Source organism: Sinocyclocheilus rhinocerous, unplaced genomic scaffold (genome assembly GCF_001515625.1).
Source record: "Sinocyclocheilus rhinocerous isolate Xijiao unplaced genomic scaffold, SAMN03320098_v1.1 scaffold3376, whole genome shotgun sequence".
NCBI classification, from domain to species: domain Eukaryota; kingdom Metazoa; phylum Chordata; class Actinopteri; order Cypriniformes; family Cyprinidae; genus Sinocyclocheilus; species Sinocyclocheilus rhinocerous.
The window spans coordinates 36,896-64,734 of NW_015652329.1; the positions used below are offsets into that span (position 1 = coordinate 36,896).

Consider the following 27,839-nt stretch of genomic DNA (forward strand, 5'->3'; position numbering starts at 1 on the left):
CTCCCAGCAGTTCAGAGTGAAGCTGAAAGATCATTGATGACGGTTGATTGCTGCAGTCAGACTGTAATCCATTAATTAAGCATGTGAATGTGTGAAAAGAACAGACAAAGTTACACTCTTTGTTTACATTAATTCTACCATGTACAACATTGGTTCATTTCACGTCGTATTTGACTGAAGTAATAATTCAGGATTCAATCTGAGTCTAATTGATTCTGTAACAGCTCCGGTGTTTGTGAATCATTTAAATGAACCGACTCTTATGACTCATAAGTTTGTGAATCGACTCAGTGCATTTATAAGTTGTCAAATTTATTTCACCCAAATAAATAAACACATAATGACCTCACAGTCTGTTAAACAGCAGTGGAAGCTAGAGATTACTGTTTATAAAGTTTTAAATATGGATATTTTTCTTACAAAAACGCATGGATTTGCTTTAGCAGGCCTTTACTTTTTATGATGGATGGATGCACTTTATTGGACTTCTATTGGACTAGTGAAAAATAACACTTATTCACTGCAATTATAAAGCTTGGAAGAGCCAGGACATTTTTTAATATAACTCCAATTGGACTCGTCTGAAAGAAGAAAGTCATATACACCTAGGATGACTTGAGGGTTAGGGTTAGGGTTGGAAACCCTACTAAATTTGCGAGCATGAATCATGGGGTAATTTTCATTTTTGGGTGAACTATCCCTTTAAAGGGGTCATATGATGTTGCTGCTAAAAAGAACATTATTTTGTGTATTTGGTGTAATGAAATGTGTTTATGCGTTTTAAGGTTAAAAAAACACATTATTTTCCACATACTGTACATTATTGTTTCTCCACTATGCCCCGCCTTCTGAAACTGAAACAAAAAAGATATTACCTTATATAAAGTCAAAAGTTTGGACACATTAGTATTATTAATATTTTTGAAAGAAGTCTCTTCTGCTCATCAAGCCTGCATTTATTTGATCAAAAAATACAGGGAAAAAAACAGTAATATTCAGCAAGGATGTGTTAAATTGTTAAAAATAAAGTAATGGTAAAGACATATTATTATAAAAGATTTATCGCGATCTGTAATATCTGTAAGATTTATAAAAGATTTAATCATCAAAAAATCCTGAAAAAAGTATCACAGGTTATAAAATAAATATTAAGCAGTACAAGTGTTTCTAACATTATTAATAAATCAGCATATTAGAATGATTTCTGAAGATCATGTGACACTGAAGACTGAAATAATGAAACTGAAAATTCAGCTTTGCATCAAAGAAATAGATTATATTTTAATGTATAGTAAAATAGAAAACCATTATTTTAAATTGTAATAATATTTCACAATATTACTTTTTTCTGAATTTTTGATCAAATAAATCCACACTTGATGAGCAGAATAGACGACTGCTTTCAAAAACATTAAAAATAGTAATGTGTCTAAACTTTTGACTAGTACTGTATAAGTAAAAAATATACAAAATTTAAAATGAAATGTTGTATAAATAAAAAGGTGTTTTTTATTGGGGGTGGGGGGGCCTCCAACATGAATTTTGCCTAGGGCCTCCAAATGTCTAGAACCGACCCTGCTGGCACAAACCGAGCCTCATGAAAAATAAAAAAATGTAAATAAACTATCAAGCAGAGCTGTTTCAATGAGCAGCATTTGACCTGATCAGTCAGTGTTTGTCTGAAGTGTGTTCACATGCAGCTCATTGACTTCATATCTGACTTCATTTACTCGTTTAGTTTTGTATTGTCGTCTTGATCACTGACTGGAACAATAATATGAATAAACACTGATTCTCTAGCTAACTGATCTGAGTTTGTTCTGCGGATATTTATTTCTTCATGTAAAGCATCATATGACTTAAGAAGACTTGTATTAGTTCTTATTCTAATTATGTATTTCTTATATATTTTTCTTAAGCTTCACTTTTGACTGCCCTTGTGTAACTTCCTTTCGTTATATGCACATCATAGACACACCTAGACAAAACAAGAACTAGACCTCGGACACACTGGTTCACCCATACGATCATGGCAACCAAAGCACACACACCCAGAACACACACACACATATGCTCGTGGATCTTAATTGTTATTATATTTCTTAATATTCAAATAGGGTAATGCTTGACCTCTGACTACTTTGATTGGTTGCCCAGGACATCCTGTATGTTATTGTATGAATCTGTGTTGTATAAATATGACCCATCTTCCTTAATAAAGTTGAGAATGTTATGGTAGTAGGCTTCACTGGCTGTCTGTGTCTGCTTGATCAATAATTTTAATTTCATCAGCATTTTAACTGTAGCAATGCGTCACTTCTTTTCCATGTTTTCACTGCTATAGCCTTTGTTGGGCTGCAGGTGAGTGTTCAGTCCACAGAAAGCGTAAACAGACATTTGACATGAAATGGGGGTCGTGGGGGTATATCGACATATGTCCAGCTGGAACGTACGCCGCAGGGTTTAGTCTCAGGGTAAGAATCTATAGTACTATGGTGTGGCTTAGTGGTTAAACATGTAAGCCGGTGACTGATTGTTGAAGGTTCAAATTTCAGAAAGACTTAAGTGCCTGCTTAATACTAAAGAACACCAAGATGAGTGTTACTGCGGATTGGGCTTTCTAATGGAGGACTGTCTTAATGTTGTTGTTTTAAGGTGGAAGGACCTTCCTATGCTTTATATGATGATACAGCACTCAACAGGATTCGTCCAAAGGCTTATCACGCTCACACAAGGGCTACGCCACAGTCCAATCAGATGCTGGACAGTAATGGCCTTAAGTTATTAAAAAAAATCTTACATTAAATGTTTAAACTATAAATTAATATTGATTCAACTCTTTGCGTTTTTTCTTCAGCTGGGGTCAGTGGACAATGGTGTCCTTCTGGATTCTTGACTGCGTTCCGGTTTAAAGTCGAATCTTCCCAAGGAAGAGGAGACGACACTGCTCTCAATGACGCGCACGCATGTTTTGCTGTGATTAAGGTGATGCAATTACAAGCAAACACTCAGACGGCCACATACTGCAGAGCAATCTTACATTAAATGTATAAACTATAAATTAATATTGATTCAACTTCATTGGCGTTTTTTCTTCAGCTGGGGTCAGTGGACAATGGTGTCCTTCTGGATTCTTGACTGCGTTCCGGTTTAAAGTCGAATCTTCCCAAGGAAGAGGAGACGACACTGCTCTCAATGACGCGCACGCATGTTCTGCTGTGATTAAGGTGATGCAATTACAAGCAAACACTCAGACGGCCACATACTGCAGAGCAACTGTGTTTGTTTTTTCTTTCAGGTGTAAAGAAGACGACAAGGAGAACAGTAATAATTGATCAAATACTATGATGAGCTAACATATTTTTGTAAGGGATAATGCACAGTCAGCCAGTCATTATCACAAACTAAATCCTAACAGGACAATCAAGACCCCTCAAAAAAGCAAAAAAGCTGACTGCATCATCCCGCTTATTAATTCAATTATTTTTGTGCCAAATATCAGCATTAAAGTCTTTTTCTAAGAAGCACCTTGTAGTCTCATCCTTTATCACAACATGTGGCAGACGATTCGATCTAAAGCGACTTACACTGCATTCAAAGTAATTGTCTTATCCGTTCATGCACTTCCTGGGAATGAACAGTGAACTTTAACAGGAACACTACATTTATGAGCAATACTTTCATCCATGCTACCCTAAACTTTGTTACATTTCTGAGGGCATATTTTAATCCTAAATTCTTAAAAATAATGTTTTTTTTTACTGGCAGGGATGGTTCAATGAAGAATCTTTTGAGATCTGTAGAAACACAAAAGATTCTTTATAGTAGAAAAAGGCTCATTAGATTATTGAATTATTCTTCACACTAATAAATTAATGATTCTTTCAGGAACTGTTCCCTGAAAGGTTTTCAAAATGTGGAATCACTGCAAAAAAAAAAAAAAAATTTTTTTTAAATTTTTTTTAAGAGTGTAACATATGTATTAAAATGTCTTCATTTAACTTGAGATGGCACTATTGGCAAAATATTACAGTAGTCATAATCCTGAATAGAGATCTGCCAATCAGAAAAATGGAAAATGAGCTATAAGATCCAGTATCATACTGTGTATCACACACACATTTCAATCATATCACCTCCAGTATTCATCTGCATGAGATATTTGTGATCAGATCCAGATGATTGCAGCTTGCGGCTATATTTCTGATGTTATTGTTTTGAAGTTTCATCAGCTGGAAACGGAAGAACTCGAGCTGGGAAGTGGAGAGTCATGTGACCTCATTGCTCTCGTATCATGAACTCGAGCTGGTGTTCAGTGTTGATTTCTGCTCACAGTATCTGTTTAATATTAATATTGAGAACTCATCAATCAAAGCTGTTTCAAAGGGCTCATGCTTTTACTGGCAATGAGCAGCATTTGAGCTGATTGTGTTAACATGCAGATCATTGACTTTAATATCCACAATCATTTTAGTTTTGAATAATGTGTCTGATTACTGGATGGAACAATAATAATGATAAACAGATTTTTTTTTTTTAGCTAATTGATCCGATATATATGATATATTCTTGTTTTTATGTTGTTGTTTTTTTCAGAAGACATATTCAGCAGTCAAGAAAATACTTTATGATAGCTATTTAAATTCTCACTGTGCCCGTCGGAAGAAAGACAGTCATACAGGTTTGGAACGACACGAGGGAGAATAAATGATGACTGAATTTACATTTTTAGCCAAACTGTTCCTTTAACTCGTGCTTACTTGCAAGCATTGATATTTACATCAGGAAATGTCAGTAAACCTGTAAGCAAATGCCCAGCATTTATTTTATAAATATTTCTGTCTGAATCATTAAAGATATAAAATCAAACAAGCAACTCAGTATTTTAGAGGCATATTACCAAGTAAAACACTTTGGATGGTCACTCACGGTCAAACATAGGCCTGCAGATATTTTTGTTGGATCAGTGTTTGTATATTTGCAGGTTATTTCCGAGCGCTCGGAGCTGCGCTGATTGGCTTGAAGCAGGATATCATAACACTGATGAACTGTATAAATGCATATGAAGAAGTACTGATCGGCTCAATAAAGAAACAGACAGGTTCTGCTGACAGACCACAGACGACCCAGAAAGAAACAAACAACTGTTGCCTTTGGGTGTTTACTAAACCAAACAGAATTAATTTCATCAGTATTTTTATTGATCAGGCCAGTGCTGCAGCGATGCATCACTTCCTTTCTGTGCTGTTAGTCATTAATGGGCTGCATGTGAGTGTTCAGACCGCAGGAAGACGTTCTGCGCGAAGCGTCAACAGACATTACAGATCATGGCTGACTGTGTCCAATGGGATGAACTGGGGGTCGTGGGGGTTTAAGGACATGTGTCCGAGTGGAATGTACGCCGCAGGGTTCAGTCTGAAGGTAAGTCGGGCTTACTTGACTGAATTACAGTAATTATGGGGGTTTCTTAGTGGTTAAACATGTGAACTGGTGACTGAAGGTTCAGTCGCTGTTAGTAATTCATATCCACACTGTAAAAAAAAATCTGTGACATTTACGGTAAAATACCGGCAGCTGTGGTTGCCAGAACTTCACCGTAAAAAATATGGTAGCAACATTTTAGGTTTTACAGACTTAACTTAAATTCACAATAAAATACCGTGTTTCAAATGTAATTACATTTATTCACCGAATATAGTATGGAAACTTACTGTTAACCAGTTAACAGGTTTTTACTGTAGCATTTTTACAGTCTTTTACTGTTAAAATCACAATCATTTTTTACAGTGCAGGTATCTCCAGGGAGCTGCACCTGCTTAAGATTTCTTAATACTAAAGAACATGAAGATGAATGTTACTATGGGTTGTGTTCGAGTTATCTGTAAAACACTGCTTGTGTCTCTCTCTCTCTCAAATGGTGGATAGTTTTTTTTTTAAGGTTGATGAACCTTCCTATGGTTTTTGGGATGATAACAAAGGACTCACTGGGATTCGTCTTCACTGTATCCGCCCATCGAGAGCCTCATTGGGCTTATATGAGGACTACGCCTCAGTTCAGTCAGAAGTAGGAGGGTAATGGCTCAGATTCTGAGTAATAAAACCAGTCAAAGCAGGTTTATTAAGAATTCTTACATTAAGGGTTAGAAACGGCTACAAATGAAATGATTTTCTTGAAAATAATAATAGACTTGATCAATAAAACCCTGTTTTTCCACAGCTGGGGTCAGTGGACCGAAATCAAATGGTGTCCTTGTTGTTTCTTGACTGCTTTTCAGCTGAGAGTCGAATCTTTCCAAGGAATTGGAGACGACACGGCCGTAAACAACATCAGGTGAGTATGTGGTGGAATAAGTCATATTGTTTTTTGTTGTTAAATCTGTATAATTAATATCACTGAATGTGAGCATGGCTGTGCTTGTGCACAGAGATGATCACATGACTGACATTCAAAACAAGAGCAAAACTGTGTGATATTGCTTTTATACAACAGTTCAATAAACAATAAATTAAAGGGGTCATGAATTACTTTTGTTTATTTTATAATGTTAGTGAGTCTAAGAGGCGATGATGAAGCATTGATCTGTCTGTGCAAGCAGTCCGGTGCCTATTACATAATAAAGAGGAGGAAGTGAAAAACGAGTCATTTTGGCAATAAACCCCGTTTTTGGACTAACAAAGTTTTAAAGAGATAATTCACCCAAAAATGAAAATTCTGTCATCATTTACTCGCCCTCAAGAATGTGGGTGTTCCAAACAGATGCCGCAGTATGGAAATAATACAATGAAATTCAATGGCTCCCATCAAATGTTTGTTCACCAACCTTCTTCAGAATATCTTCTTTTGTGCTCAACAGAAGAAAAAGACTCATTCAGGTTTGGAACGACTAGAAGGTGAATAAATGATGACAGAATTTTAATTTTTGGGTGGACTTTCCCTTTACGTTCTGAAACTTACAGTATGTTTTTACAGTGCAATGACCTCTTATATGTCAAAAGATCAGGGGAAATTTGATTTCTAAATTCATGACCACTTTAATATCGAGTAACTTTTACTTCAGACAAAAATTCTCCAGTTAGTTCATATATTTCTTCTCCTCCAATGCCATTTACTCACTAGTGAGAGAAACCCGCTCTGAGCGGTCACGGAGCGAGAGAAAACACAAGCACTCTGACTTTCACAAACCCGCTCCGTTTCCACTTCACACCGCTCACAAACTCTGGAACACCATAAACACAGACGAGCGGAATCAGACAAACAGTGAAAAGTCTCAGTGCTGTGACTAAATATCAGCACTCTTGGAACACTGCTCGACCAATCAGATTCGAGGAGTAGAACTTACTTGTATAAACAGAACCATCAAACACAGACCTGGTAAAACTGCATTGGGTTCCAAGATTTAATTACTATTAATTACTTGATAACTATTAATTACTATTTAATGATAAAAATGGGTAAGCTGAACATAATGAATTTACATATGACAAAAAAAAAAACAGAAACATTTTGTGAGTACTGGTTATTTTATAATTATCAAAATATTGTCACATCTGAATTTTCTCCAGATTCAAATGCAGTGGAGGGTCTTTGCTACACGGTGATGGCACAAGCTGGGGCGAGTGGGGCAGATGGGGCCCAACTTGTCAAGGAAAAGCGATTTGTGGTATCAAGACGCGGATAGAAGAGCCGCAGGGAAGTGGAGACAACACCGCTCTCAATGACGTGCGCATGTACTGCTGCGATTAAGGTGATGTGATCGCAGTCAAACATTCAGACAAAGCAACTTCACATAAACCACTGTTTGTTTGTTTGATTACACAATCGAAGTGCTGACTTAGCTGGGTTCGCTTTTCTTTCAGATGTACAGAAGAACAGCGAGAAGATCAAATGGATCATAATAATTGATTATGAGTCTGATGAACTAACATGAACCGTGTCATGTAATAGTTTAATGTGCAGTCAGCTCATGACGGCTTACTAGACATCCTCCCACTTATTACACAGCTACTTACTAATAAATTAATAAATAGATATGAAATATTGATTTGAGTTTTTATTCTTTCATGTAGATTTGTGATTTTTTCATTTTCTTGCCTTAGCTGGAGACTCCTGATCAGGCACCAAATATCAGCATTAACGTTTCTATCTAAAAACACAGGTGTCCAACTGGAACATACGCCGCAGGGTTTAGACTCAGGGTAAGTCAGGCATTGATGGTTGCATGAAGAACCTTTAATAAAAATAAAGGTTCCAGAAGGTGGCTTTTGCAGCAATGTCATAGAAGAACCATTTTTGGCTCCCCAAAGATCCTTTCATTAAACAGTTCTGAAAAGAATCAGCTTTTTAAAGGATCACATGAGAGTTTACACCGGAGAAAACCCGTTCACATGCACTCAGTGTGGAAAGAGTTTTGTATCCAGAAGCTTTCATCAGCTCTCTCACACTGGACTGAAATCATTCGGCTGTGATCAGTGTGAGAAAACTTTTGTTGTGGCTTCACACTTAAGAAGACACCTTAAACTTCCTGCTGGTGTGAAGCCTCATGTTTGTTCTTTTTGTGGAAAGAGTTTTGCACATCTGCAAAGTTTAAAAGAACACCAGAGTATTCATACTGGAGTGAGACCTCATTTGTGCTCTGACTGTGGGAAGAGCTTTATTACAGCCAGCACTTTAAAAAACCATCAGAGGATTCACACTGGAGAGAAACCTTACAAGTGCTCACACTGCGGAAAGAGTTTCACTCACTCATCAACCTTGAGAAAACATGAGAGAATTCATACTGGAGAGAAGCGTACTGGTGCTCTTCATGTTGTGGGAGTCATCTAATCTACAGACTCATATGAAAAAGCATTGCCCAAAGAGGGTGATTTGCTAAAATTAGTAGTGACGTTTGGATCTGGTGGCAGTTTGATCAGTAACATGATTTATATGATTCAGCTTTACTAAACGTCAGACTTTTGTTTTACATGAAAAGATTTCTGACGTTTTTCTTTTTTTTTGTTTTTTGCTTAATGTCTACTCCGGGTTCATCTTTTGCTTGGTCATATTGCAAAATATTTTCTGTTTATACCCTGTTCTTCTTAAATCTTTTATTAGTATCCACCACAGACCTTATTTCAAAAACCTATCATATTCAGGAAAAAAAAAATATTGTTCTTATATTCATTGTTCATGAATAAGAATTTAATATTTCAAATTTAATATTAAAAGATTTTAATGTTCTTTGCTAGGTCATTATTGCAAAATATTTTCTGTTTATACCCTATTCTTCTTAAATCTTTTATTAGTATCCACCACAGACCTTATTTCAAAAACCTATCATATTCAGGAAAAAAAAAATATTGTTCTTATATTCATTGTTCATGAATAAGAATTTAATATTTCAAATTTAATATTAAAAGATTTTAATGTTCTAAGGAAACTTTCCATTAAAAAAAAAAAAAAAAGGTTCTTTATTGGCACTGATGGTTCTGTAAAGAACCTTTAACAACCATGGAACCTTTCCATTCCACAAAAGGTTCTTTAGATCATTCAAATGTTCTTCACACTAATGCAATGCAGCCCTGGCTGATATAAAAAGAAAGAAAAGCAGTCAGACCAGTTCATGAATGATCTCCAGTTACTTTGTGCGTCACTGAAGCTGTGCTAAATATTTCCTGGTTGAATCAGATGATCTTTGTTTTAATTACTGGATACCAGGCTTGATGTTTCTCCATGGATTTAAATGAACAAATAGAAGTATAGGAGTACTAATAGAACTAAAAAAGGAATAAATATTTACAGAGCTCTGTCAACTCATACAAGTTTTGAGACGTGGATTTAGGTGAGTGTGAATGCTGTCGAATATATGAAATTGCATTGCATTTCTAGATACAGATTATGATTTTGCACAGTTCTAATTTAAGCTAAAACATTTTTAAATTACAAACTATGTTGCAGAATTTGAGTGAAAAGTTAAAGTGTGTCACTCTTTCGGTTTGATTTGAGAATGTTTTAAAGATCCTCTTGTTTACTTCATTAAGCAAGAAAATCGGACTCTTTACGGGAGTTCAGATAATCAATAATGACTCATTTGCATACACTTTAATTAAATCTGACCAATAAGTGGTGACCTGTAAATACTTTTTGTCTTTGTTTTTCAAAATTCAAAATTTACTCAATTTACATGTTTACATTTTTAATGTTTTTTTTTTTTTTTTTTTTTTTTTTTTTTTTTTTTTTTTTTTTTTTTTTTTTTTTTTTTAATTAAAAAAAAAAAACAAATGGCAAAGCTGAATTTTCTGCAGCCATAACAAAAATTATTGGAATATGCTGAATTGGTGCAAAATCAATTATTATTGATGCTGAATTATTAATAATAGTTCTTTGTTATCAATATTGCAAACAATTGTGCTGCTAAATATTACAATTAAATAAATATTGTTTTAAAAATTAAAATTAAAATAAATATCATTATTATATTTTTCTGTATTCTTTGATGAATAGAAAAATTGGTTATTGTTTAATAACTAACAAATAAAACTAATAAAAAACACAAAAGTTCACAAAAATGTTCTCAGATTTTCAATGCGGTCTCAAACGTTTGGACTCCACTGTATTCCTGTGATTACTCTGTAATGCTATTGTTATTAAGTCTGAATTACATGTTTAATTAGCAATATTTTATATCTTCTGCAGCTCTTGTGCATTCAGTCTCCTCTGAAACTTGAGAAATGAGTTTTATGATGTACAGACAGTAAAATGACAAGAAAACAAAAAGAAATGACAGCAGAAAATGCAACTGAAAAGACTGAAATGCAGAGAAAAGAAACTGCACTGAGCAATGAAGTCAAACTTGCACAGCAGGAAAAACCAACAAAGAGAGGAAAAGAAAATGCCTGTGGATCCAGAGAACATCTAAAAGTGCACAAGATGAACAGCATTGAAATATTTCAACCAAATTGTAAGAAAACACACATATCAAATAATATCATATATCTCATGATGTGGATGTTTATGACAAGAAGAGTCGAAAGCATTGAAATACAGTTTCTAAACATGTTTTCATTTTTCTTCCAGTCTCTCTTGATCAAGAAAGCCCTGCGTGTCTTTCTGATGCGACAGAGAAATTCAAAGATGAGGTAAGAAATCCCCAATTCATACATACAGGGAATTAATCTGTATAAATCACAATATAAATCTTGATATTGTGTTTTCTCTTTAGAAAGCTGCAGTTGATCTAACTGGCAGAATGCTCTTCAAATCACTTTCAGTCAATGATTCAGAATGAGACTGGAATACAAAAGTGTTTTGTTTTTTTTTATACCTGAAACACATCTGATTATCTACTGTCATAAATGAGGTCAAGTGCACAATTATCACTGTTTTTGAGATGCTTGAACCAAAAGATCACCAGAGATTTTGTGTCTGTATTATTTTTACTGAAAGATTCTTTGTGAAAGTGTCAGTGTCTATACCCGAACAAGTGTCTATGTTTTAGTCATTCTGCCCGTGGTAGAATTTATTGCAATACTTCAGTGTTTTTTGTTTTGTTTATTGTTGATGTTGGTTTTGCACTGCAGCAGTGCGCAATAAATATTATACGACAAATGTGTCCTAGCCTGTCACAAAGAAATGTGTAAAACTAAGATGCTTTTTTTTTAAAATGAGCATATGGTGGTTTTGTAACTGTAAAACACAATTGATTTACACCTCCAGCAGTTCTTTCACTATAACTATACTTTCATAAGCTTTGCATTGTATTATCAGGATGTTCTTGCTGGTCTATAGAATATAATACAACCAATGAAAAATACAGGTACTTTAAGAGCTAGTTATTTACAAGTATTGTAATGAAAAATAAGCAAAGATAAGAACATGAAAATAAGACTTGAACAAACTGTTATTTTCATGTTCAACCACTAGATGGCAGAAATTAATTTCAGAGCAAACTCATGTCTGTTTTATGGAACACAACATTCTCAGAAATAGGCTATAAAACTCAGTCCAGTGACAGAGGTGGGCTATATAATAAGTAGGCTACACAAATATTTTAAACGTTCTATATGGGGCACAACCTAAGATGATACAACTTGACAAAAAAACAACAACACTTGACTTGCAGGACGGGTTGCCAGTTCGCAGAAAACACAGCATGCTGCAGCCATTGAAACCCGCAAATGAACTGGGTCAGAGATCGCATTCTACCCGACCTATAAAGCCTCGGAATCCATCTAAAAAGCTCCATGACCAGAAGCATATCACAACGCGGAGAAATCAACTTATTAATCTATCTTTCCTGCTCTGTGTCTTCAATCTGGCAACCCGCGTGAGCGTCGATTCTGATTTCAACCGCTAGCTGTCAATATTACATACTATACCTTTAAGGGCTAATTGTCAAAGTAATTTACTAGTAAGATATATGAAAAAAGATGCATGCATAAAAAACGTAATATCACTTTAATTTTTAAGTCTTGTGCCGTCTCTGCTTCAGGAGCCTATTGAATGATTTGTGTGTGTGTGTGTGTGTGTGTCAGTAACTTTAATTTTATTTTTTTTAGGACTTTAGTTTTATGTGCAGTTTGGGATTTTTCACATTCAAATGTCAGATCATAAAATTCACATTAAATAACACGTATAGGCCGAATGCAGTTTAAGATTAAAATCCAGCATTTTTTATTCATCTATTTGGATGTGAAAGCGCAAACTGCAATGTTTGATTCTGACGTTGTATAATAAGCAAGCTACGCAGATATTTGAAACTTTCCAAGTGATGCATTCGGGGCACAGCATAAGACCCTGAATGCATGATGCTTATCAACTTTTTTGGCACACTTGTGCTGCTCTGCTCACATAAGAACTGTCGACGCCTGCTTACTACGCGCCGGAGAACACGTAGCCTAGTCCCAGTACGTAAGAAGAAAAAATGGTAAACTATAAACAGACAGAGATTCAGTTCTTGGTCACGTTATGGGACGTCCTAAGTTAACTCCTATTTAAGGTTCGTGTAAACACTTTTTCTTTTGTAGTGATACGGATTAAACTGATCACAACAACTCTGGATTTACTGTTTCTGTGGACATTGCTTTATTTCATCGTTGTGGATCTTAAAGCTAATAATAAGGTGCTTATTTTAAAGTTGTATTGTATTTAAACGCTTTGTAAAACTGTGCCGTGGACCGTTCGACATCTAGTCTATTTATTGAAAACAATACGTTAATGCCCCGCAGTTTATTTAGCTACTAAAATTTGTTCTGGAAAACACAGAAACGAAAGAAGTAGAGGAGAGCGATGAAGAGGAGGAGGGAGGAAGATTCACAAGCCAGTGGATCAAAACCAGCAAATGCGGAGAAACTTGTTAAATGGAACAGTATGCGTGATCTGAAACCAGACTGTGAGTATTTAAAGGGGTCATGTGATGGGATTTCAATTGTTTCTTTCTCTGTGGAGTGTTACAAGCTCTTGGTGCATAAAGAAGATCTGTAAAGTTGCAAAGACTAAAGTCTCAAATCCAAAGAGATATTCTTTATAAAAGTTAAGAGTCAGCCACACCTACCTAAAACATCTCGTTCTATCTAGCCCCCACATACCTACGTCACTATCTGGGAAGATTTGCATAACACCGCCCAAATGTTCACACAAAGAAAGAAGGAGTAACTTTTATTCTCGCTGTAATATTGAAAAGTGAAAAGTGAAAAAGTGAAAAGTGACGTGACATGTGGCCAAGTATGGTGACCCATACTCGCTCCGGCCTGACAGGGCATCATAACAGTATGGTAGGGGTGTAAGATTTCCGTCACACGCTTGAGGTATTCGTCCAATCACAACGCACTGGATAGCTGGTCAATCAGAGCACACCTCGCTTTTCAGACCGATTAGTTTTGTAAAAATCGACGCGTTTCAGAAAGGCGGGGCATAGAGGAGAAACAATAATGTACAGTATGTGGAAAATAATGTGTTTTTTGAACCTTAAACCGCATAAACACATTTCATTACACCAAATACACAAAATAATGTTCTTTTTAGCAGCATCATATGACCCCTTTAATAGCTCTGATGAATCCTTGAAGAAGAGATTAAGACTTGAACAGAAATCACAGTGAATCCAAACAGTGGTATAATCAGTCACTTTTTAGTTGCTTGCGATTTTTTGTGTATCATTGGAGTAACTTGAAGTTATAAACCGAGAGCAGCTAACTTTTTCTTACTCCCCTTTACGTTATCATCATCTTCATGCACCTCTCCTAACATGCAATAATTCATCCAGCACATAAAAACTATATGAGGATAATTATAATCAGTATTATTTTGCATCTTCAGTCTCTCATGATGCAGAAAAACCTGAGAGTCATTCTGATGTATCTCAATCAAAGACGAGGTGAGTGATTCATGTACAGAGACAGACTCAAGACTAAGCTGAAGTTTTAAATATTTTAAGATGTGTTCAGCTGATCTTCAGTAGCTCAAATGTTTCTCAGATGCTGATCAGTGAAATGTCAAGTGAAACGCCTTTCTTTCTCTGTCTCTCTGGCTTTATTTTCTCTTTTGTGTATTAAAGTGTCCTCCAGCAGATCATCTGAACACCAACAAGACAAACCTCTATGAATCTCTCACGTTTCTTCAAATGGAGCTGCAGTAGTTCATTGTTTCCGGGCCCGGCTCCATCCAATCAGGTGCTTGGTCCACACCCTGGTCCCACGCCTAATAACAACCGGCTGCAAAAATGCTGCACTGTTCAATTCAGCTCCAGATTTTGAGGGAGATTTAGCTCTTTGGCAGCTTGGTATGAAAACCCCACTTGTTATTTAGAAAGTAGAGAGAATGTAAGTCTTTAAGGGAATTTTCCGTATTGATTTTTTACAGGTGTACTTGGAATTTTGCATTGCATTGCATTGTGTTTTAGGGTTGTCCGTAAAATTAATGGATAATGTCCTGGCAGAAAAATTTCAGTTTTTTTTTTAGAACAGTACTTGCTGTTTTCTCTTCGCACACAGAGAGCACATATCAGACATTACTGAACTGAATTCAATTTCGGGTCTCATCATGCATAGACATATACACACAAAATTAAGTGAAATTTGTGGCCGTTTGGCGAGTATCCTCGTCAAAACAATCTTAACTGAGTTACAATAAAATGTCTAAAAGAATAGTTGGGAGAAAAAACAGCTTTATAAACCTGCTGCTGTCTTGTGTCATTAATGGGAATTTAAAAAAACAAAAGAAAATGAAAAAAAAATCGCTTTGCTTAAACCTGCTCTGGACTTCACTTCTTTAACTTTAATAAGGATTAAGTTATATTTAATTTATACATTATAGTATTTTGTATCTAAATAGCTACTATTGCGAAACTTAAAGCCGCTTGTTCAGTTGTATTTATTTGTGCTGTTGCTTGTAATGTGTTCATTTGTTCTTATTTTATTACTGACTGTTTACTTTATTATTGTGAGTTTTTTTTAAATTTTTAAATTTTTTTTGCCCACCAGGAATGTTCATTGGTCCCACCTTACATCTCAAAGCTGGAGCTGACTGTATCTTCAAATATATATGTAAATATTGTGTATATGTACATTCTGCTTTATAACTTTGTATCTGCTGTACTGTAAATTGATGTGTATCGCCACAGGATGAAGTATCAAATGGTTGACAAATGCTCTTCGTTATTAATTGTAGGCCTATGGTTCTACACTTTATTGTAAAACTGATTTTTAAATGTAGAGAAGTATGTGTCACAGAGAGAGTCTTCACTATAAAACATTCTGACGACAGCTATAAATAAATAGCTTATTATGAAAATGTGTTATTGCTTCACAACATGGATAAAGGATGAAATCTCTGATAGCTGATCATTTCTTTATTAAATGATCATTATCATCAGTACAAAACCAAACTATTTACATTATTCATCAAATCACAGAGTAAGGCTGAGGACAAAATGAGCCACTGAAATGATCTATTCAAAGGAGGGTTCAGCCAAAAATAAAATATTATCATATTTCCTCACCCTCATGTTCTCATGGTTCCAGTATTGCTTTGGCACACATAACTAAATGCCTCAATGTTTACATGGTATCATATTTAGATTTTTCCCCAATGAATAATATAATTAATGGTTGCAGCCTGATGAAACACAGATTTAGATCAGTTTTTAGAGCGAGTTGAAAAGGCTGAAAAAGACAATGACACCATCTAGAGCAAAATCTGCAGCGCTGGAAAACAGTTTGGATGGCTAACCACAAAACTCATGCTTATTAATTCCAGGCTTGGAGATTCTCAAATTTAACAGCAAATGAAGATGTCAAGAATCAAAGCAAACATATAGTCTACAATTAATTTTTTCCTTATTTAACATATCAATGAAAAAAAAAACACACCATGTAAATTAAAGGATTAGTTCACTTCCAGAATAAAAATTCTGTCATCATTTACTCACCCTCCACTAGTTTCAAACCTGCATGAGTTTCTTTCTTCTGTTGAACAGAAAATAGAAGATATTTTGAAAAATGTTAGTATCCGAACAGTTGATGAGCACCATTGATTTCCATAGTATTTTTTCAAAATATCTTCTATTTTCTGTTCAACAGAAGATCTTGAATTGACAGCTCCAGCTCCAGGTCTTTCTTTAACAGCAGAATGGCTCTTGATTGATGAACAAACATGTGCTGCGTCTCAATGTGCCTACTTATACTACGCCCTAAAGTATGTACTCTTTTGGTGAAGAAAAAGTACACACTTTTGAGTGTGTAGTAGAAAAGTAGGCAAGCTTTGGGACATACTATCACGTCATACAACTGCGTCTTTAACAGACGCTCTGTCGCATAGATACACGCACCCTGTCACTGTAAACTGGCCTGCCAATCAATCATCTTGTCACAGTTAACATCCTCCACATTGCATTTAATTTAACTTCCTACCGTATTGGAGAGAAAAGAAGTAGCTCGTTGATCTGCCAGTCGCGGGTCTTTCATGCCGAGAACTCATATTTTATGCAATGATGAATTTAAAAGTTAACGACCAAACGGATGTTTATAAAAGTTTACATTGCTGTTGCAGATTAAATATAACACAGATAACATTAAATAAATATTTTTTACCAGGTTAAATGTTGAATATTAGTGACTCAAACCCCTTTTTCTAAGCCTCTAACCGCCATGTTTGTAGTTTTTAACGCGTTTTAATCGTGTTTGTAGTTCTACTCTTTTTGTGAAGAAAAAGTACATAGCCTACTTTTGAGTATGTAGAAGAATAGTAGGCAAGCTTTGGGACATACTACTTCGTCATAGCTGCTTCTTTAATGGACGCTCTGTTGCTTAGTTACGTGCATTCTGTCGCTGTTTAAACTGCCCTGTCAATCATCTTATCACAGTTAACATCATCCACATTTAGTTTAATTTGATTTCTTACCGTATTGGAGAGAAATTAAGAGGTACGTTGATCTGCTAGTTGCAGGACTATCAGGCCCAGAACTCTGCTCATGTGTTTGCATAATGATGCATTTAAAAGTTAATGACCAAACGTATCATTATAAAAGTTCACAGTGTTGCTGCAGATGAAATATAACGCGGATAGCATTACATTTATATTTTTTCATCAGGTTAGACATTGATTATTTATCACTCAAATCCGTTTATCTACCTGTCCGTTGGTCGCGTAGGCCTATATCCGCCATGTTTGTAGTTTTTAAAAACACTTTTAATGCGTTTTTGTAGTTCTAATTGAATCCTCGTCATGCATCGAGTGTGCATCGATCTGCACTTCGAATTCTAACCGGAAGTAGTAGACCATCCGGGAATCTTTGGCATACTTTTTTAAACGTACTATGATTTGGGACATACTAATTCTATTTTCGAATACTATTTAGGACGGATAGTATGCGAATTGCGAATGGCTTTTTTCCCCTCAGAATTGGCAAACTCGCAATTGTTGAGGTAAATCAAGTTATAAAGTCCGAACTAGGAGATTTAAACTTGCATTTGCGAGAAAATAAAGAGTCAGAATTGTGAGATAAAATAGGTAGGCTAAATGTAATGTAAAATGTTATAGGTTTAAATAGTATTTCATGCTTTAACAGTAGGGCTAATACAATATGTCCCCTATGTGAATATTATATAGACCTATTGTTTAAATCAAATTTATACTTTAAAAGTAGGGTAATCGTAGCAGGTTTCATCAATAGTTTGTTCGTTTAAACGTCTGCGTTTAGCTTCAAATGGCGTGTTTGATGACATTATTCTAAAAAAATTTGCATTCTGATTCTGACATCCAAAAGCACAACAATACATTTTTTAATTTCAGTTAAAATGGGCCACCTTCTGAGTTGAGTTTAAGCAGAAATTCTGGTGGTTTCTCTTATTAAAAATTATTTATATTATTAATATATTGTATTACTGCATTTGTGACACCTTTTTCACATTTTACCTTCTAAATGTGTTTGCATGTGATGTGTGTTTATGTGTGCTGGACTATGTTTGTGTGTGCATGTTAGTGAGGCATGTGTATGTGTGTTGAAGAGTATGTATTTTTAGTTACTGGCCCGATTTACCTGAATGTGTTAAGATAAAATGAGCCATTAATTTCTGTTAAAATGGGCCACCTTCTGAGTTGAGTTTAAGCAGAAATTCTGGTGGTTTCTCTTATTAAAAATTATTTATATTATTAATATATTGTATTACTGCATTTGTGACACCTTTTTCACATTTTACCTTCTAAATGTGTTTGTATGTGATGTGTGTTTATGTGTGCTCGACTATGTTTGTGTGTGCATGTTAGTGAGGATGTGTATGTGTTGAAGAGTATGTGGTGAAGAGAATGGCATTTTTGATGATGACGGCTTTATCTGTCAAGACTGTTTTTGAAAAACCTTCAGATCACGCGTGCACACACACACACACTAGTTGTTCAGGTTATTGTTAAATTTTTTTAAATGAAATTTATGTTTTATTGATGAAATTGATTGAAAGGTTTGAGTGTCTTATCTCTTCTCTTCGAAATTATTTGCAGTCATTGGCTGTTAACTTTTAAACTGTTGCCATAACACTACTTGTTATTGTTACATTTTTTCATGAAATTTGTTTTGTTGATGAAATTGATTGGAATTGATGTTTTAATGTAATTTAATAGCAATGTTACACTGTTACATTATAAAATTAAATATAATTAAATGTGTTTTATCAGAAATGTCTCTATTTCACTTTGCAGTTTGACTGGCCCATTTTTGCTGATCAGCCGGCCCATTTTACCTGAACACTGCTATCTCAAAAAATGTGGGCAGCTAATGTTTCAAAACCTGTAGGGCCGGAACAATTATATTTTATTACATCAATTCAACACAAAAATATTAAAAACAGTCCTTATTAATCATAAGAACACAGTTAAATATTATACATGGGTTTTTTGTTAGTGTCCCAAGCGATTAACCAAAAAGTGGCCCAATTTACCTGATATCACCCTATATGTGTAAATCAAGAACATTGTGCAAAGAGACATGCAAAGAAAGAGAGAGAAAAGCCACAACCCAGTAAAAATGAGAAAAATTCCCCTGAAGCAAACAAATCTGGATACTGCACTGGAATAGGCCTGCCTGTCCAACACTGAGCGAAGTCCATATCACCTGCTTGAACATGTTCCTTCCTGGGAGAAGAAGGCTAAAGAGACAAAATGTTCCTGTGTTATATGGGAAAATATTTAGAAATGTGAATCACACCCAAAATACATAAATACACATGAAACGTGTGTGTGTGTGTGTGTGTGTTTGTGTGTGTGTTGGCCATCACTAGATGTCACACCATTTTTATTCCTTTTTTTGTATATTTTTATATTGATGTATTGATGTACAGCGGAGATCAAAATTAGAGAACAACCTACAATTTCCTAAATTTCAAGGTCACTGCTTAGTCCTATTTGAACTTATCCTAAGAGGAGTAGAAGGGCAGTTTTTAAGCATATTTCATAAATTAATTGTATTCTTAAGCACAGTATAAAAAACTTAAATGAGATATTTGAAAAAGAACTATGATCAAAATTAGAGAACACTTACAGATACCTACAATTTATTGGTGTTAAACTGGCAGACTGTCCAGATGAAGGCCAAAGGGACGACCCTTTCAGCCATTGCAAATCTGTGATTTCTAGAATATTGCCGCTTTACATTGACACTAATTCATTCAAGTCCCCCAAAATGGCTGGTCGTCCACGTAAGACAAATGCACGAGAAGACAGGATAATGCGGAGACTCTCAATGGGGAATCGGTTCAACACTGCAGCTGGAATTGCTCGACAGTTCAGCGATGAACAGGGTAAGGATCTGTTTAAGAGAAGTCGGACTGAAACTCTGCAGTGACCAAACCTATCATCAGCAGAAAGAATCAAAAGGCTAGACGCTGAGGAGCATGTTGTGTGGAGAGAGGAGAACTGGTCCAGAGTTCACTTTAGTGATGAGAGCAAGTTTAATTTATTTGGGTCTGATGGGAAATATTTAGTTTGGCATCAAACTGTTGAAAGACTGAACCTCGAGTGCATAAAGAAGTCAGTGAAAGGTGTCATGGTTTGGGGGATGTTTTCTGCAGCAGGAGTTGGGTCTCTTATACAGACACATGGCAGAGTGAATGCAAATATTTATCAGAACCTCTTTCAGCAACATGCGGTTCCTTCCCGAGAAGCATCTCCCAATCAGCCTGCAATTTTCATGCAGGACAATGCTCCTCGTCACTCTACAAAACAGGTAAAGCAGTTCCTTGAAGCTGAAAACACTGAAATAATGAAATGGCCGGCCCAGAGTCCTGATCTAAACCCAACTGAAAATCTCTGGAGAATCCTTGGCAACAAAGGTATGGCTAAGAAACCCATTAGTCACCGAACTATGGAAGAGAGTGGAAGAGGAGCGGACCAAGATCACAGCAGCGCAGTGTGAGAAACTAGTGAAGTCCTGCGGCCGCAGATGTGCTGAAGTCATTCAAAGCAGGGCCTCTACACCTCCTACTCATTTCTGACAGCTGTAACCCTCCAAAATTTTAGTTGTAATAATATTTCATGCTACAGTGGTTACTGTTCTCTAATTCTGATCACTGTGGTTAAAGTTTTTGTTGAATTGCGTTCACTGTAAAAAATGACCGTGAATTTAACGGTTAAAGACTGTAAAAATGCTACAGTAAAAGCCTGTTAAATGGTTAACGGTAAATTCCCCTACTATATACGGTGAAAAACTGTATTGGACATTGCATGTAATTTTACGGTAGTATACCGTTTTTGGAAGTGAAAAAGACTATAATTTACAGTGAATAACCGTAAATTGACATTCCCAGAATTCCCTGCGTTACATTTCAAATTTGATGTTTTTTTGTTGAAATAACTATGTTTGTTCTTAGTTTCTTCTTATCAGTTTTGTATATTAAGGTTGTGTGATACACCTAATGTTGTTAAATGAATTTTTATTGCATTACTTCAGTTTCATGTGTGTTACCGTGATGGTGTTTAGTGTTTGTGTGAATGACACTGTGCACCTTCTATATATGTTATTATTTAAAAGCTGCTTGTAATGGGCTTTGGTTCATCATGTGACTTTCATGTGAAAAAACAGATTTCAGTACTTCAATAGATTGGTATATTAACATTATGTCAGTTAATGAAATTACGGTATTTAACTGTAAATTTAAGTTAAAACCGTAAAACCTAAAACGTTGCTACCGTATTTTTTACGGTAAAATTCCGGCAACCACAGCTGCCGGTTTTTTACCGTAAAGTTTACGGATTTTTTTTTTTACAGTGTTGGTTATTTTGTCAAACATGTTAGCATAACAGTGATACATGTACAGCTAATATTCCTTCAAATTTTGAACAATGAAGTTTAACAATTTCAGAAAAAAATCAAGTATTTATAGATTGTTCTCTAATTTTGATCTCCACTGTATATATTGATGTATTTTGCTCTTCATCTATTTCAATCCAAGAAAATACATTCACATATGTCACATTTGATGAAAAACTTTGTATGTTGTCTATAACATATGAGCATATAACACATTTGAATAAATGCAGCCATGAACATAATTTACAATGTTTTTAAAAATTACAATATATATAAAAAAATAAACATAAATTTTTTGCTTCACTGTTTGCAACTGCGCAGAAAAAGTTTGATTCCCATGGAATGCATGAACTATAAAAAATATACAGCTTAAATGCAATGTAAATACATACATAAAAATAAGTGGGCTGAACAATAGTATTCCTGATGACAATTGCAGTAATTCAAAGAACTCAGAAATCATCAAGTCAAGTTCAAACTTGTTGCATGATGTCAGACCTGGTGCACAAAATCACAAGGAAGAAAACATAGAAAGGTAAGCCAGGGACACTCAAACTGATGCCAGAAAGGCAGGGTTTTATGCATTTTGTAATGAATAACATGCATTTATACATCTTGTAAGTTTATTCTTAGTTTTTATGACTGATTGTGCTCTAGTTCTTCTGAACTGCAACAACGTTTGAACTGAAGTTCTGAAGGAAACGTGAAACTAATTCAGAAAAATGAGCAGAGTAAAGACTGTGAGAAATAGAGTACAGAGAAAAAGTGTCAAAACTAACTGGAATACCAGAGAAAAGTGTACGGAGCTCACCAGGAGAAACAGTATGAATGGAATGAGACCCTGTCGTGAGTATTATCAACTTCATTGTTTCGTATTAGCTGTGATTGCTTCTTTTACAAATACAGATCAGACAGAGACGGTTTTATATTTATGCATTAAATAAGCTGCACATGAACAGATTTTGTTTGGTTTTATTTCCAGTGTCTCATGATGATGCAGACAGACCTGTGAAGTGTCATTCTGATTTGTCAGAGAGGATCAAATATGAGGTGAGATATTCACCAAAGAGAACAAAAGAGAAAACCCTTAATAATAATATATCCCTTTCTACTCATTAATATGAATTAGTATTTGGAAATAATGATAAAAGAGCGTCCCTGAACCGTTTTAATCATTAGATTCTTTTTTTCTCTTTAGCGATTACAGCACATTAAAACCTCCTGGACCCGTCCTCCTGACAGCATTGTTCAATTTTCTGTTGTCAAACACACCAGCCAGATATGATTAAAAATCAATATTTAAAAATCACAATATAGAGTGTTTGATTATGTAAGATAGTGTTGATTCTATGAATGTGACTGAATCAGATCAAATGCTTGAGATGTTTGGCCACATCAAGAAAAAGAGGAAAATGAAGATCAGAGAAAGAAAGTCACAAGTCTGTGAATCAAAACAAACAAATCATGTGAAGCCTGCAGATGCAACAGCACATATAGTGGAAAAATCAAACTGTGACTAGTTTCATCATTACATCACTTTCATAAGAAAAACTGGATGAAATGGCAATTAAAATCACACATGGCTACAGAACAGACTACAGAGCAAAATAAATCATTATATTACAAGAAATTATATGCACAAACCAACTGAACATGTCCAGTCAAAGTAAACAGATCACAGCACAGACCACATGTATTTCATTCAGGTTTCATAACCAATTTTATCTTCTCTTGTATTGTAAGTGTCTGTTTATATATGAATTGAAAAACATCTAGTTTAAAAAATATTAATACACACTTGATCAATGGTCGGTATGGTGTTTAAAACCTTGAATTCAGGTTAAAAAAAGTGAATATATTCATGAAAAATCACATAAATGTAGTTTTTTATCTTAATCTCAAAATGTAGTGATTTCAATGCAAGAAAGTCTTTTCAAAATGTTCTCAATGCTTCAACCTCAAAACAGCTAAACTAAAAAAACAACAACAACAACATGATACTGGTTTGTTCATGATATGGATGATGATTTTATGTACTAATTTTGCCATTGATTCTCAAATGCTCATATGCAGTTAATGTGATTAATTTAACTCCTCAACACAAATTGTATCCATTGTAGTGTTTTACAGTGACTCACTAATTTTCTGAAATATTACTTTGGCTTTTATCAAATGATCAAACTTATCGACTAACTTTAACAAATGACACTCTGAAACTAATTCCGGCTTTTGCTTAATCTATCTATGAATCAGAGGTAAAAAAACGATATAAATACTGTTCAGTTTCTTGCACAGACCGATCGTTTCGTGTCTTTACACATCAATGTATCGTCATGAGCCGCAGGGTTTAATTTGGTTTTGTTTGTGTATGTTTTTTTGACTCTCAAAGCCGTGATTCCCATTCACCTCCATTATATGACTGACAGACTGCAACGGTTTGAGTTAAAAATCTTCGTTTGTGTTCTACTGAAGAAACAAAGTCACCTACATCTTGGATGCCCTGGGGGTAAGCAGATAAACATCACATTTTCATTTTTGGGTGAACTATCCCTTTAAGTCTACTAGTATCTAGTTTTAGATGTATTATATGTCAGTTTTCATCTTAAAGTTCCTCATCAGTCATTAAAGAGACTGAAGGAAAACACCAACCTGTTTGTTCCTCTGGATCTTCATCTCTCATTCTGCAGGATTCTTCCTCAAACTCCATCTTTCCAACAGTATGTCAGTAGTTTCTCCTGGAGTAATTCCTCCTGCTTGCTTCTTCTTCAGCTGTGGGAAGATGGGAATATTCCCCAGCATTTAAACTCTCATGAACGGCTGTGGAGCCACCTACATCTTGGATGCCCTGGGGGTAAGCAGATAAACATCAAATTTTCATTTTTGGGTGAACTATCCCTTTAAGTCTACTAGTATCTAGTTTTAGATGTATTATATGTCCGTTTTCATCTTAAAGTTCCTCATCAGTCATTAAAGAGACTGAAGGAAAACACCAACCTGTTTGTTCCTCTGGATCTTCATCTCTCATTCTGCAGGATTCTTCCTCAAACTTACGCTCATCACACTTACAATAGCTCTCAATCATCCAGCTTTAAGTGTTTCGCTTAAATAGTCATTTAGAAACAATTCCATGAAACAATGACAAACATCAAATGAGTGTTGTGTTCATCTACTGTAAATAACTGTTATTTCTTTATGATATTTCAGTCTTTATCTTCTCAAATGTGGTGCTGTCAGAAATGAGCTCCAGATTTCCAACATTGTTAAAACATATTTCAATTCCCACAGCAGTTCAGAGTCTCAATCTTGGTTCATTTCAAGTCGGACATGACGAAAGTATTAATTTCACGCACTCACTATCAGAGTCAGATTTGTTTTAGATTCTGTAAATCGAGTCATTCGCTAGAGAATCAGACACTGGACGAGCTTAATGCCAAGTTCTGATATTTCGATTTCTCACAATAATAAATAATGAATTGAATGCACTCACAGTCTGATAAACACAGCAGATTCAGAGCCTCCACGTGTTTGACTCAAACGGCGCCACCAAGAGTTACTAAACTTCATAAAGTTGTCCTAACTTCATAAAGAAAGTCATGCAGGTTACTTTGATCAAAACAAATAAATCTTTTGAATCTTGTTAGACGCAGCATCTTATAATAGTAAGGGAACTGTGTGTATTTTGTAACTCAATAATTATACAAGAAATACAAAATGGCACAATTACTGATTAAAATGTAGCAAATCATTATCTTGCATTTATCATCTTCACATTCTGCATCATAATCTTTTTAAGTTCTGATGCACAGAATCTGCTTCAAAATAAGAAACGTACTCAAGGCAATAAAAATAACTTTTTTTTCTCTTTAATCAATGGCAAAAGCCATGTAAGAAAAAAGATGAAATAAGTTGTAAACATTTCTTCATCTCTCTTGTGTTTGGAGGACGCTGGCTTTAATAAATGTAGACATGCAGTTAAAAGCTTAAATTATTTTCATGTTAGTTTATATTTTAACCACTAGACTGCAGCTGTAAAACAGTTTTTTTTTTCATATCCAGTTTGATCTTCTCAGTGGTGTGTGTTATTTTGATAGGAAATATAAATTGAAAAACATCTGCTCCACTTTTTAAGTTTAAAAGAATGACAAGGTTACAACAAGTACAAGGTTTTGTTCACTTTTTATTGCTGTAGCATAAATTATACATACGATATACTGTATATGACAATAGATTCAACAAATGAGATCAGTAGTAATAATAAATAATAATAAAAGTGCATCACACCACCTCTTAACAACCTAACCAACAACAATTTGCTCAGCATATGGATGTAGAAGTAATGGACTAATCGATATCGTTCACTTATTTTACTCCCCAACATAAAACATCCCAACTAAAACTGTGGCATTTTAAAGCAACTTCCATTGTTGAGCAAACAATATTCAACAATCTTCTGCAAATTTGGCCCAATAGGTTACATTGCTTGCTCTATCAGAATATCAAACTATTGGCTTGTAAGTCATGTAGACCTCTTTAGGCAACACCTTTTCTTATGTTTCAGTAAATTTGGTAAATTGGTGAAACCCCTCCTGCATGAAGAGCACTGGTACGGCCTTTCTCCAGTATGAACTCTCTCGTGCGTTTTCAGAGATGATAAATGAGCGAAACTCTTGTCGCAGTGTGAGCACTTGTAAGGTTTCTCTCCAGTGTGAATCCTCTGGTGTATTTTTAAGTCGCTGGATGTAGTAAAGGTCTTCCCACAGTCAAAGCACATATGAGGTTTCACTCCAGTATGAATACTCTGGTGAACTTGTAGAGTTTGCATTAGTGCAAAACTCTTTCCACAAAAAGTACAAACATGAGGTTTCACAGCAGCATGAACTTTCATGTGTCTCTTTAGGTACACCTCCAAAACGAATGTCTTATCGCACTGATCACAGCCAAATGATCTTTCTCCTGAGTGAGAGAGCAGATGATTTTTGAGAATATTTGCTCTCACGAAGCTCTTTCCACACTGATGGCACGTGAAGTGTTTCTCTCCGGTGTGGATTCTCATGTGTTTCTTCAGGTCTGATTTTCGCATGGAGCCCTTTCCACACAGAGAGCAGGTGAAGGGACGTTTCTCTCCTCTTTTTTGAGTGCTTTGTTGTTTGTGGAGATGATGAGGTGTCTCCTCAGCTCCACATTGTTCTAAAATAAACACATTAGACACTTAAAAGATAAAACAAATTCATAGTTTAACAGCAGAAAGCAATCATCCTCAAGTATTTAATTTTTGGTTAGGCTACCTATCAGGTGTTAAACATAACTTAAGTCATTGTAAATCAACTAAGTAGGCAACTATGATCACAGATGCATTTCTATGATTTTGCATTTATATAAAGGTGTGACCTTAGCGGTTTTTAATGAGAAATCAAAAATGGACACCTACCACTTTGTTCCTCAGTGTCGTCATTTTTTATTTTGCAGGGCTCTGGATCAGTCATTTTCAATTGTTGGTCGTGTTGTTTCTCCTGAAGTCGTTTTTCTTGTTGGGTGTGGGACGATGGGAATTTTCTACAGCATTTTAAATAGTGAGTATGTATAGGCAGGGCTTCACTTAATGAAGATTGATGTGTAATTTAACAGATGCTTAACCTTATCAGCCTAGCAGCAGTACTAGAACTTGAACTCACATGGTGCATGCGCATGCGCACTACAACTGCTTTGCGACACTTCTCACCTGCAGAGGGCAGCATGGAGTTGTTTCGTCTGAAAAGCGAGGAACTGCTGACTTCTCACATTTGAAACCCCTGTCTTCTGATATTTTCATTGGCATTATTAGAAATGTAAATGTGAGCTGAATGGAGACAAATCTGAGCTTTGTAACAGTAACGATCTGAGAATTAAGTGATAAAGACACAACAAGAGGGAAAAATCCAGTCATTTTCATTATTATTCACATGCAAAAGGAACCACTAGACAATAATGCTTTAAATTTGCATATATATATATATATATATATATATATATAATTCTTCATATTATTTAAATACAAAAACACATCTGTAGTTTATTTTGTTTGTT

General features: G+C 35.2%; 2 protein-coding genes and 1 long non-coding RNA gene across 7 annotated transcripts; 2 read left to right on the plus strand and 1 right to left on the minus strand.

Annotated features, from left to right (window-relative positions):
• Positions 1-2,402: 2,402 nt before the first annotated feature.
• LOC107714818 (vitelline membrane outer layer protein 1 homolog) lies at positions 2,403-8,032 on the plus strand. Its single transcript, XM_016520782.1, has 9 exons — positions 2,403-2,474; positions 2,656-2,767; positions 2,858-2,985; positions 4,224-4,289; positions 5,209-5,421; positions 5,939-6,072; positions 6,218-6,331; positions 7,564-7,745; positions 7,858-8,032. Exons 1-8 carry the CDS (start codon positions 2,403-2,405, stop codon positions 7,742-7,744), a joined length of 1,020 nt encoding a protein of 339 aa, XP_016376268.1. The 3' UTR covers position 7,745; positions 7,858-8,032.
• A 4,803-nt stretch (positions 8,033-12,835) lies between these two features.
• Positions 12,836-15,879, plus strand: LOC107714819 (uncharacterized). 5 transcript variants are annotated; one of them, XR_001637030.1, is made up of 4 exons: positions 12,836-12,977; positions 13,244-13,370; positions 14,297-14,354; positions 14,535-14,878. It is a non-coding gene; the product is annotated as an uncharacterized LOC107714819 (long non-coding RNA). The 5 variants fall into 5 exon arrangements; XR_001637031.1 differs by lacking the exon at positions 12,836-12,977 and adding an exon at positions 15,460-15,879 and having other exon boundaries at positions 12,992-13,370; positions 14,535-14,759; XR_001637032.1 differs by lacking the exon at positions 12,836-12,977 and adding an exon at positions 15,460-15,877 and having other exon boundaries at positions 12,992-13,370; positions 14,535-14,649.
• Positions 15,880-25,955: 10,076 nt separating this feature from the next.
• Positions 25,956-27,392, minus strand: LOC107714820 (gastrula zinc finger protein XlCGF7.1-like). Its single transcript, XM_016520783.1, has 2 exons — positions 27,205-27,392; positions 25,956-26,963 (listed from the first exon to the last, which is right to left on the minus strand). The coding sequence occupies exons 1-2, from the start codon at positions 27,257-27,259 to the stop codon at positions 26,293-26,295; spliced, it is 726 nt and encodes a 241-aa protein (XP_016376269.1). The 5' UTR covers positions 27,260-27,392; the 3' UTR covers positions 25,956-26,292.
• Positions 27,393-27,839: the final 447 nt, after the last annotated feature.

Bases quoted from the DNA above. Each gene is read 5' to 3' on its own strand.
- LOC107714818 (XM_016520782.1), top strand. From the start codon at position 2,403: ATGAAATGGGGGTCGTGGGGGTATATCGACATATGTCCAGCTGGAACG. The intron at 2,986-4,223 runs GTGATGCAATTA...ATTGTTTTGAAG, and splicing joins CATGTTTTGCTGTGATTAAG to TTTCATCAGCTGGAAACGGA. The intron at 4,290-5,208 runs GTATCATGAACT...TTTATTGATCAG, and splicing joins CATGTGACCTCATTGCTCTC to GCCAGTGCTGCAGCGATGCA.
- LOC107714820 (XM_016520783.1), bottom strand. From the start codon at position 27,259: ATGACTGATCCAGAGCCCTGCAAAATAAAAAATGACGACACTGAGGAA. The intron at 26,964-27,204 runs GTAGGTGTCCAT...TGTTTATTTTAG, and splicing joins CGACACTGAGGAACAAAGTG to AACAATGTGGAGCTGAGGAG.